General features: G+C 41.1%; 1 protein-coding gene across 2 annotated transcripts in view; it reads right to left on the bottom strand.

Annotated features, from left to right (window-relative positions):
* Positions 1-235: 235 nt before the first annotated feature.
* plxnb3 (plexin B3) overlaps positions 236-12,742 on the bottom strand; it is a 105,434-nt gene continuing 92,927 nt past the window's right edge. For both annotated transcript variants that reach the window (XM_084069279.1, XM_084069280.1), the window contains exons 29-39: positions 12,628-12,708; positions 12,413-12,491; positions 12,146-12,249; positions 11,294-11,375; positions 10,737-10,903; positions 8,065-8,225; positions 7,135-7,282; positions 6,958-7,022; positions 6,629-6,704; positions 6,227-6,301; positions 236-5,895 (exon numbers count right to left, since the gene is read on the bottom strand). In XM_084069279.1, coding sequence (XP_083925405.1) covers positions 5,791-5,895; positions 6,227-6,301; positions 6,629-6,704; positions 6,958-7,022; positions 7,135-7,282; positions 8,065-8,225; positions 10,737-10,903; positions 11,294-11,375; positions 12,146-12,249; positions 12,413-12,491; positions 12,628-12,708 — 1,143 coding nt within the window. In that variant the 3' untranslated portion in view covers positions 236-5,790. The remainder of the gene's footprint in view (positions 5,896-6,226; positions 6,302-6,628; positions 6,705-6,957; positions 7,023-7,134; positions 7,283-8,064; positions 8,226-10,736; positions 10,904-11,293; positions 11,376-12,145; positions 12,250-12,412; positions 12,492-12,627; positions 12,709-12,742) is intronic.

Here is a 12,742-nt window from a genome sequence, read left to right as displayed (position 1 = left end):
ACGGAACATGATACAACTAAAGCCAGAGAATAATTCAACAATAAATTGAAAATAAGAGCGTTACGGTACCTTGTCCGTGCTTGTGAAACTCCACAGTCTGCGTCTTCTCTGAAGCTGAATTTATTCTCCATCATCAGGGTATCACTTACCAAAAATAACTGATCTACAAGATGCGATGTGTTGTCACTGCGGAAACTTAAACCAAACTGGACAAATATAGACAACCAGGACAGAGTTAAAATTATAACTTTATTCTGTTTGATTCCCTCGGAGGCCAAAGTCTTCACAACAAAAAACAGATTTTATTTTAAAAGCTGAGAAATGAAAACAAACATTCTCAACTTCTTCATCATCATCACACAAAATATTTACAGGCACATGTACACATTTTTTTATTGTTAAAAACTATACACAATATTCATAGAAAAACCCCACAGGAGGGGCCGTCCTCAGTCCCCCAATTCATCTAAAAACTAATTTATTCAGTTTTCATTTTGTACAAATTCATCTTTTCATCTATTTTCCCTTTTAAAAATGACAAAAGCATATTTCATCTCAACACCCTGAGAGCTCCACCAGCCAGAGCCACCTCAGGTGTTTCCCAGGTGTGGTTTTGTGTGTGTGTGTGTGTGTGTGTGTGTGTGTGTGTGTGTGTGTGTGTGTGTGTGTGTGTGTGTGTGTGTGTGTGTGTGTGTGTGTGTGTGTGTGTGTGTGTGTGGGTCCAGGGGGGGGGGGTGTTTGGTTGTTTTCCTCAGCTGCAATCCAAAAGTTAGTTGAACTACAACTCCCAGCAGGCTGTGTGACTATGTAGGCAGTCTCATGCAGAGTCTCTGCTGGTGTAAAAATCTAAAACTTGCTGTCTTCTTTCTCACCACACACACACACACACACACACACACACGCACACACGCGCACACGCACACTCAATCAATCAGTAATATTAATACTGCTACAAGGAGAAACATGTGTGAACCAGCCCACGGTGTTTATAAGGTATGCTGAATAAAACTCTGTAGGCTAGTTGTCAATGTATGGTAGACAAGTAGTCATAGTTAGTAGGCTGAATATAACACTGTAGACTAGTAGGTTAGAGGTTTAAAAACAAGCGTATTTGCATTCAAATGATCTTAGTCCAGTAAAAAAAAAGTTTTTGAAAGAAGTGTAATGTAGAAGTTCAGTTGTGTGTGTCAGTGTGTGGTGACAGGAGGCTAGAGACAACAAGGAGCATCATTATCATCACACGTGCATGCAAAAGTCTATTGACAAACTACAACTACAGGTCAGACACACAGTCAAAAAGCACACAAGGCATAAAACATCAAAAGTCAGTCCAGTAGGGGGGTGTGTGTGTGTGTGCGTGTGCGTGTGTGTGTGCGCGTGCGCGTGTGCGTGCGTGCGTGTGTGCGTGTGCGTGTGCGCGCGTGTGTGTGTGTGTTTAGGGGGGTACAGCTACTAGCAGGAAGACATTCACAGCAGTACAGGCCAAGAATCAGGATAATAATAATAATGATGGTTAAAATAGCAACAATAATAGCAAAGTGTATTGCAAACCTCACAGTAAATACAGATATATCCATCCAAGTCTCTCAGATGTATCCGATCTCTGGAGATTAAGGTACTGCAAATGCTGTGTGCTTGACTTCTAACGTGTCCTCTCTCCACTGTAAACCAACTAAGCTGAAATGACATTTAAAGTATTTTGTGCCATTAAAAGAAATCCTTTGATAACTCCTGTGCTGCATCCCTCCTCTATAGAGGACACAGAGCCAGACTGCCTTCAGCATAGCTCCACACAAACAGAAAAGTACTATCATTTTGTAATATCATATACATTGTTCTTATACTACAGGTAGAACACACTGTTCTCATAAACATGGAAGAAAGTTCATGTTCCATTATTGCCTTTTAAGAACAGTTCTTTAACATGGAAATCAACCAAAGTCATTTCAAACCATTGCAATTGTGCTTCACAGCCCCCCAGTAGTCCAGGAAATATCCAGTATCATTCTCATTGAGTCTTTCAAGATGTATCATGATAAAAGTCAATTGAGGCAACATTGTAATAGTGCTTCTAAAAAGACCCTCATTGTCCAGAAATACTGTCTTCAGTATCCCACAACACAAATGCTTTTTAGTAATCCGATCATATCCTAACAATACAAATAAAACCCAAACAAAGTGCCAAAGTGGGGTCAAAATAAAGCAAAACAAAGTAATCAAAACAATGAAATAACAGAAATACAACAGAACACATTAGAGAACATAAGAATCCCCAAAAAAGACCATTGGATACCTTGAAGAAATGCGTTTAAAGATGTGAGCCATTTTGAAACAATGGGACATCTACTGTTTCTAGGACGAAAGAATTGACTATTAATCGGTTCAGAGATGCTCAGTCAAACCTTTCATAGATAATAAAAATGTGTGCCGTACACACATGGAGCAACATAGAGAGGTTCCAAGTTAATGGTTTGAAGAAATAACCGCTTGTTTTAAACATTTAGGCAGACTTTTCAGTTTGTGTATGAGATGCTTTAGTTTATAGGACCTCACCGGCATGTCATCATCACTAAAGTGTCATTGTCAGTTCACAACTTCATACATATTGTAATTCCATATCGCTGCAATCGGGCGTAAACCTCATAAAGTATGGCCAAAACTGTTACTTTTCAGGATTCAAAATCTTGTTATCTTTTATCGTTGATGTTCACCGTTTAACTTATGCACCTGCTTTTAGACTTTAATCCAGGCGTGCGATACTGTACGATACTAAATATATGACATACTGTATTACAAACCTAATGATCAAATACCAACTTACAATCAATCTAAAACCAAAGAAAGAAAACCATTAACGGAAAAGGGATCTATGTCATGTACAATATGTGGCCAAAGTTGTGAATAAACAAGGACATGTTGTGATGCCAGTATACAGCAGGATATTTATATATTTGATAGATAATTCTATGTTGCACCCTTTCTCTTATTCTTGGGCTTTAGGAAGCTGGTATTTCATTGGCTGAACAGATAAGAAACTTGCACTTTATTGGCTGACCAGACTGAAAGCTGGTGGCCTGATTGGCTAACAGAACAGAGTTCAGTGGCATACGACTGTACATGGTAGAATAATTATGACAATTAAGGCACATTTGGTTTCCCATCAGTGTACATACAATCTATTTACAAACAATAAGTTAGTAATTAGCAAACAAACCAGAGTTTCACTCTGTGATGCGCCACACACACACACACACACACACACACACACACACACACACACACACACACACACACACACACACACACACACACACACACACACACACACACACACACACACACACACACACACACACACACACACCTTGTCTCCCTCATTTTCTTTCTTCTTCACCTCCCTGACTAACTGATCATTATTATTTTTATTATTATTATTGCTCAGAGGTTTCTATTGGATGTTCAGGCTTGATTTAATGCTAGCTGTGGAATGCTAGGCTGGTTTGGCTTTGTTCAGCTGATCACCATGGTTTACATGAGTACATCCGCAGGATTCTCATGGATGACAATAGACTACAATTAGTATTCAGTAGCTCCCTGTACTTGGGCGTAGGCTCCTAATGCTGTGTTGCACATTGTAATACTGAACAGTATGTGCTTGTGGTTTTACAGACAAACAGCAAGAACTAAAACCACAAATCTTGTCTTCTGTTCCACTAAACGTATTTGTTGCTACAGCAGTAGATCATTTTGTAATATTTATGGGAAAGATTTTTGTCGACATGGAATCTATTAAAGCCTCAGCTTGTATGTTCCTTTCAATAACAAATTTAAAAACTATTTGGATTCAAGATTTAAAAGCTAATAAATAAATGAGTCAACTTCAGCTGGAGTCACCGCATCTGTTCCTGTGCTTCCGATAACTATTACTAAACTACAAAACCCCTCAGAAAATGCTGCTCAGATAAGCTGAAATAACACATAAATAACTATTTTAAGGACCTGCTAGGAGTTCTGGGGTTGTCACTAAATGGCCAACCTAGAGTCTGATTATCAGACTGAAGCTCACTCAATGGACTGGGTGGGGTCTATGGTCTGGAGCCAGGCAAAGAAAGGACAGCAGTCCTTCCAGAACACCCTCCCCACGCCCTTACCTGTAAAATCCTCAATGGTCATTTCAGAGAGGGTACAAAATGTATCCAGATTGATTAACTGATTAACAATTAACAAAATGGATGAATTAACGCTGGTGATCTTACTGTAACCTTAACCACTCCACTGCCTGACAGTAACCATACTAAGAGTGCCTTACTGTAAGTGACTAAAGTGAATTCCTTAAACCCATGCCAAAACCTTATGTATGTGCTTGTGGATCTTCTGTGCTTTCGAGGTTGGCCATCCAGTGACGACCAGAGTCGTGGAATAATGCAGTGCAGGCAGTGGTTCTAGGCATTGAGTCCCTGACATTGAATAGTTGGATTGTCTCAGAACAACAGAGTTACAAAAAAAAAGCTCAACTTGAAACACCAAGCTGGTAGATTGGTCACTCACAAGATGTTTGGAACAAACTGGTTTAAAATGTTTCTAAGAGACTATCTGTTGTGTCAGCAGATAAAGGAAATGATAAATGTAACATTTTAGAAGTAATCCTGCCGTGACTTCCACGCGTAACTTGATGTGTCTTTTCTTTTTTTAATCTTTAAGGTTAGGGCAAGTTAGAGGCCATATTTTTCCCTAGTCCAATGTAGAATGTACTGTATGTGTCTTGAGATTTTTTAGATTTTTAACATCAGTGATTTTACCTTGGTCAAATAAAATTAAAATGTAAATGTAGGCTGGTAGTTAGTAGTCAATAATAATATATTAATAGTACTGTAGGTGGCTGGTATAATTAGCTGTCAGAAAAATAAGACACAATTTGCATCTGCCTCATAAAAATATATGTTTAGCATTTGGGGAAATTAAGAATGGACAATAATAAAATGATACCACACCCACTCAACCCTACACACTAACACAACGCTACTCAACTTATTGCTGGTAATGTTTCACAGAGTGGACCGAGCAGTCTGGTTATCAGAACAACAACTCTAAGTTAACCACTTTCAACCTGGTGTCCCTATTTTAGCCAGTTTTCTTTTTCTTCCCTCCCAACAATGTTCATTTCAAATGTTTTGAAACTAGCACATCTGCAAGCTCACAACGTGTCATGGGCTTGTAGATCTGCTATTTTCAAATAGCCTAAGTATAGAATAGGGCTCAAGTGGTTAACTTCTCATCTATCAACGATGCATTCACTCATTCATACAGTAATATAACACACACATGCACGCACACGCACAGATGTTTAGACATATCATACAAAGTAAAGACAGAGTGTGTGTCGTCTCTACCTCTACAAACAGTCTTCTCTCCATTCTACTCCTCCTCTCCTCTCCAGTACAATTAAGAGTTCCATTCCTGGACAAAGGTGAAAGTTCATGGGTGTGGGGGGGGGGGGGGGGGCGGGGGTTGTGCTTTATGCTGGTTCACTGGGTTCATCCCCAGGATCACAAGAGGGGTCATCTAATGGCCACGTAGGGGTCACTATCATTGTCAGTTTATTTTATAATGACCCCAGAGATGATCAGGTTCAAGTCTTTGTGCTTTTTTTATTCACCCGTTGGACCACTCGCTCAAAGCTTTGACTCATGTAGCTTCAAAACCTCCTGCCTCTCAGTGGTCAAGGTCAGAGGGGAGACTTGAGAGGTCCTCCGGGTATCAAAGGCGAGGGGTCAGGGGTCATCCTTGGGGTCATAGGTCAGTGACCTTGTTTTCCACCAGTGCGGCGACCTGCTGCAGTCTGTAGGCCAGCTGCATCTTCTGTCCTACGCTGTCTTCATCCAGACACACGATGATCTGATGGACAGTTTAGAGAGGCACACAGGTGGAGAGAGGATGAGAGAAACACTTTTTCTATATCACATCCTAGGTCACTATCTTTCTCTCTACTCTATTGACACAAACTTAGATAATGATCTAATATCGCTGAAACAGACTCCTGCTCTTTAACAATGTAACCTAACATGTCATGGCCAAGTGAGGTCAGATAGCACAATGGACACTTTGACAGCCTTCTGACCAGCAGGGTGTGTGTGTGTGTGTGTGTGTGTGTGTGTGTGTGTGTGTGTGTGTGTGTGTGTGTGTGTGTGTGTGTGTGTGTGTGTGTGTGTGTGTGTGTGTGTTTTACCTGGTCATAGTATTTGTTGATGTATTTGTAGAGTTCATGCAGTGCAACAACACTGTTCATCTCTGATGCAAAACTCTACAGACAGACAGACAAACAAACAAACAGGTAGCCAGAAAGAGAAGCAGGTATTATATAAAAAGGTATGATGATCTCTTTTGAATGGGACATCTGTCAATACAAAATCACTGTAAACTATCAAATGAAAATATATTCACTCTACAGTATAATATACGTTATTAGACCAGAATGAACACATTGTGGACAATGTTGTGTGTGTGTGTGTGTGTGTGTGTGTGTGTGTGTGTGTGTGTGTGTGTGTGTGTGTGTGTGTGTGTGTGTGTGTGTGTGTGTGTGTGTGTGTGTGTGTGTGTGCGTGTGTGCGTGTGCGCGTGCGTTACTAACCCCTGACAGTTCAGTAAGTGTAGAGTTCATCTCCTGATAACAACCTGAGGCTGCCTTGTGGATGTCATTGTAGTACCTGAAACAAATACACAGTATTACAGTACATCTCAGCACTGCAGATACAACATTAATACTACAACAATACTTCAGAGGGTCAATATCACTGTAGTACCTCAAATAAACAGTATTACATCAATACAACATCAGTCCTACATCAGTAATACACAGGGTCATTATCACTACACAATACTGTACATTAGTAGTCATATACAGTTAATATGACTGAAGTAACTGAAAAGTACCACGTCAGTGTTGTGTAGTGTACTGACCTCTCCACTAGTTGTTTATATCTAGGGATCTCCCTGGCGTACAGCAGCTTGTTAACCGGGGAGTCCTACAAACAAAGCATTAAATATTATTAATATAACAGACAGATACATGCAAAAGAAAGAACACATAGCTAATAAAACACTGAGCCATAGATAAACAGACGGACGGGTACATACCCGTCCTACTTTGTGTTCTGAGGTGGTACAGGAGTCTATGAAGGTCTGAGCGATGACAGACAGACAGGCATCCATGCTGTCTGTCACCTGGACGTCAAACACAAACTGAGGATTCTTCAAAATGTTCACCCAAAACCTCAGAGGGAGACTGGAGGGACAGACACACAGAGATACAGACGGAGAGAGAGAGAGAGAGAGAGAGACACACACACACACACACACACACACACACACACACACACACACACACACACACACACACACACACACACACACACACACACACACACACACACACACACAAAGAGAGAGCGAGTCAGTGTTTCATGCATGATTCATGTGACTTTCATGCCAATAAAGCATATTGACAATTTAACAATTTAACTATATAATTGTTCCCTGCACCGTACTGTGCTGCTCTAACAGTGCAACACACTCATTAGGGACAGGCCATCTAAAAGCAAGCAACAATGCAAGACAATGACATCTCAATGAATTACATTATGAATTATGTTTTATGTCCTAAATGGTCCTAAATATCAGACTTTTCTTTGCTTTGGCAGCCTGAAATTTCAGGCCCCCCAAAAAGAATACAACCATGATCTGCTTAAAACACGGAAACATTGATTTCAACAACCAAGATGGCATAGTAACCCTGAATCAATTGTTTCTACAACCAGTGCTATATGGATATTTCAAGCCATCCTACTCTGTACTGAGTCGGAAGGAGTTAATGGTGCATGATTCATGTGCACGGACACATTTTTGTATAGATATGTCATATGCTACGGATAACTGCAAATAACCATTAACATTTCCAGTGTACACATTTACCAATAAATGCCCCACCGCCCATCCCTAATGTATATTTCCCTGGTGGTCTACCCATTACGTTTTCTATATGGATAGCTTCTTTTTGGTATACTGTACCTGTTAGTTTTCCATATGTGAACAGTTTCCGGGTCATCTATGCCGTGTTTTTCTGCCATGTCATCCAGGAAGTCAAAGAAATACCGAACAGCAATTGGTGGAGGACGTTTGGTGTTGAGGATCGCTACGAAAACATCATCTACAAACTTCTGGAGAGTTCCCTGGAGAGAGAGACAAACAGATATAGAGTGAGACAGAGGACCCTATTACCCTACGAGGCGCAAAGGGGTTGTGTTTATTCTCTGAATTAGTCATGGGTGTGTTTTGGGCATAACTTCATTTAGACCAATCAGTGTCTTCTCCCATTCCCTTTAAGAGTTAGGTGTGCTTGCACCTTGACACATTGCCATTTAAATGACAAGCAAGTTGGAGGTCACGTGACGGCAACAATATTTTCAGCTGTGGAAACAGATCTGCCGCCATCTATGGGAGCAACATGAATAATGTGATATAGTGATGTCAGGAGATGGGGGAAACTTACATATTTTGGGCGTGCAAAAAAATCTAAATCACGCCTTCCACCTGTAATGTCTCCTCATTTATATCCATGAGACAGAAGTCTTCATGGTTCCACTAACTGAAAATACCTGACAGTAACCAGGTATGGAATTACATTTATGCTAAGCAGCAAGCTTGATAGGACAGACTGTTAGGCAGCATTTCAAAATTGTGTGAGCCAAGAGTTCTAAAAGAGACTAAAAGAAGAAAAAAGGATTATAAAAGATATAGGCACCACAAGCACAAATATCAGTTCAATTTAGAGACAGTTACATTAGAACGCACACAATTATACAGTTAAATATAAAAAAAATCGAAGTAAAAACTGCAATAGAAACATTCCAATTACAAACTGGATAAACATTTCCAATCAGTCACAGAATCCAGTGCTCTATATCGCAGTGAAGTCTGGGGTCCACTGAGTAAACATCTATTTTTTTATTTGGGTCAAACATACAATCAAGACACTGCATGTAGTAGTACAGTATAGTACACCAAGGAAAGAAAACCACCACCATATAATGCCTGCCAAATAGAAATAGGCCAACATCCGCTCCAAATAATAATTAATAATTAATAATTAACAAGACCAGCTTGCTTTCTTTTTCTGTGTGTGTGTGTGTGTGTGTGTGTGTGTGTGTGTGTGTGTGTGTGTGTGTGTGTGTGCGCGCGCGCGCGTGCGCGTGCGCGTGCGCGTGCGCGTGCGCGTGCGTGTGCGTGTGTGTGTGTGTTGTATGCAGCCAATTCGTTCTGAGGCTTATGGCTGATTTATAGAGCACTGAAGTCCTGACGTCACTACCAGTAGAGGGCGCTTTTCGCAGGTTCGTGGCTTTACTTTTTGTGTTGATATCCTCATTGGGGAATCTTAGATCGCTTCATATAAGAACTGAGTTCCAAAAATAAACACACCATCCCGGCGATTTTACTCATATGGATATAAAGCATCGACTGAAGGTGTAAACGTACACATTTACCCAAAGAGTAACACATTATAAACACTAGAAACGAGTCAAACAACCCAAAGACTACATTTCCCATGAACGTGGCTGCTGTAGGAACAGTGATATCAGACCCGGAAGTAGTAGTTCTTAAGACTTCTTAAGGCAGAATTCATTCCATTTTCGCCAGAAACAGGCTGTATCAAATATGAATGAATATCATAAACGATGCAGAGCCACCCCCCTGACAAAAACGCCGGGGTGGTTTGTTTATGTTTTGAACACAGTTCTTATATGACGTGATCTAAGATTCCCAAATGGGGATTTCAACACAAAAAATAAAGCCACGAACCCATGAAACAGCGCCCTCTAGTGGCAGTGAAATCAGACTTCAGTGCTCTATACTCACAACGCGTTATGAGCCTGTCACTACGATATTTCCATTGCATTACACCTTTGCAAAACTAAATATATCTCAGGCTTCAGTTTGCCTCAGGTTAGCCCACAGCGTGTTCCCGATCAGCAGCAGATCAGGAACACCTCTGTGTTAAAATTGGCAAATGCTGTCAGAAAACCTGGTTTAAAAGGTTGTTTCACAGCAGTTTTTTATTTATTTTACAAGTACAACTAAGTCTTTACTAAATACATCTACAGTATAGGAACATTTTTGATTCAATGTTCAGAAATAGGTAATAAATAGAGCGTTTGGCCTGGTCCCCCCTATGCCGGATGGTAATGCTATGTGACTGAGTCCCGAAGCTACAGCGAAGGAGGAGGTTACAAATTGGGCAAGCCTGGCTCTGGAGACTGGTCGTCATAGACAGGCCTGTCAACCCAGGGACGGCAGGCGGTGCTTACATTCTACACAGAGCTACACTTTCCACTGCAATTTCTGTGAAATACACTGAAATAGCCAAACATGTAATAAAATACAGTATATGCTGAATTTGAGACACAATAAAAAAAGGACAAACTCTAATATATGTTGGGTGTCCAGGGAACCAACAAGGGAAGATAATTGCTTTTCACTGTTCAATTAAGTTTGCCCTTTTCATTTTGGCTCTCATTATACTCAATTCTTGTTATTGCGTGTATTATCATCACTGATTTCTTTAGGTGGCCCTATTGCATTTTGCTATATTATTATTGCCTTTTTTTACACAGTCATGTGACTAATAATTTATGCTTTGGTCAGACAGACAGACAGACAGACAGACAGGCGTGTGTGTACTGTACCTTCATAGACAGCAGTCTAGTCAAGTAGATTTCAGGGATGGCTTTAGCTCTCTCTCTCTCTCTCATGCTGCTCTTACGATGTTTAGGAATGTCTGGCTCCTCACTGCTCTTCACCAAGTGCCACAGACGAACACCCTCTTCCTCCTCACCTTCCAGCATGGGTGTCTCTACGGGAGCCAAGTAGGGACAAATCTCTGCATCACACACTGTCATTTAGGCCACTTCTGCTTGTTACCTCTCCTAGAATCATATCCACTCAGGATGAGATCCTTATAGCTCTAACATCAATGTCAACGTCAATATTATTTTATTCTCCTGGTGGTCAAATTACACATCAACTGTCACCAAACTGTGTAATGTAAATTCATTTTTCATGTAAGAGCTTGTGTGTGTGTGTGTGTGTGTGTGTGTGTGTGTGTGTGTGTGTGTGTGTGTGTGTGTGTGTGTGTGTGTGTGTGTGTGTGTGTGTGTGTGTGTGTGTGTGTGTGTGTGTGTGTGTGTGTGTGTGTGTGTGTGTGTACCGTATATATATTGTACACTGTTAATATATTTCTTACTCTCTCCAGTCTGAAACACCTGGTTGATCCCAACAGAACTCTGAGAGCGAGGAATCAAAGCCACTGTCGCGCCATCAGGAACCTGTTAAAAGATAAGAGACATACAGTATGTCTCAATTAAAGTCAGTGTATGTCTCCTATCCTATCATTATTTTTGCTGAGAATACAGCACTACCATCTCTAAACTAACTCATAGAGATCATAGAGAACATGAAAACATTTGAATTAGGGGTTAGGATTAGAGGTCAGGGTTAGGGGGTTAAAAAGAGTCAGGGTGATTCAGTGTTCTGAAAGCCAGACCCCGGCCATCACAGCTCGCGCTGTTGGTCGCTCGAGCCACTGACTAAAGCAGTGTACACTACAGCCATCACTGGAACCGGTGTTTTAATACCTGGATATCGCGGCGAGCTGTGGGGAATTTGAGACAGAGTCACAGAGGTATGGAGGTTTTGCCATTTCTTGCGATAGGTTGTGTGTGTTCATGAATAGTCACTAGAGAGAGATTTCAGAGGTTTTTGTACCTCCTGGATGTTGGCTCGTAAGACTAGTACAGCCAACGTATCTTCCAAATTATCACTGTTTGAAGCTGAGCTGAATGCGGAAACAAAAATAAATATATCACGGCCACCTTGAACGCCTGGCCCGACCAATCACAGTAGCCAAACTAATTTAGTTCAAACTAATTTGGCTAGTCAGAACATCTCGGAGACCACCCATCCGAAGCACTGAGTGACATCATATTGTAATTCATAGCCAGCCGAACCCAACAAGGATCATCTGTTCTGGTGTAGTATGCATTGGGCTTTAGAGGTCAGGTTTAGGATGTTTGATGGTCAAGGTTAGAGGTCACACCTTGTAATGCTGCAGAGTGTTGATTCTTCTCCAGCGCCCCTGGACAATAGCCGTGACATCATCATCTGACAGGGTCAGGTGACCTGCCTGACCTGAGCGCCACTCTGCCAAACCAAAACAAAACATTATGTAATACTGAATATTATTTAATCTGACTACTTACTGTTAAGTTAATGTTATTTACGGATTCTATTGTAATGTAGATGATATTAGAGAGAGAGAGAGAGTGTGTGCGTGTGCATATGCGTGTGCGTGCGCTTACAGTACCTAGGTCCAGGGAGTCAGCTGATGGCCTCTGGGAGAATGGGGCTCCTCTGTAGACCTGGTCTAGAATTTTATCTTTAACCTGACAGACAGACAGACAGACAGACAGACAGACAGACAGACAGACAGAATCTCATTAAAAATACTGACTTTGTCCCCACCGACTTGTCTCTCGACATATTGTACAGTCACACACAGGTAATCAGACAGACAGGTACCTGTGTGATGGTGTCCGTATCTAGAACTTTAACAGGACACGGTTGGACCTCCACTCCATTCTTAATCAACACTGTCAGAGTCTGACACACACACACACACACACACACACACACA

The sequence above is a fragment of the Gymnoscopelus microlampas genome (assembly GCF_963454915.1).
Source record: "Gymnoscopelus microlampas genome assembly, chromosome: 10".
In the NCBI taxonomy this organism is placed as follows: Eukaryota; Metazoa; Chordata; class Actinopteri; order Myctophiformes; family Myctophidae; genus Gymnoscopelus; species Gymnoscopelus microlampas.
Note: the sequence above shows the minus strand (reverse complement) of the source record. Positions and strands in the feature narration are given on the sequence as shown.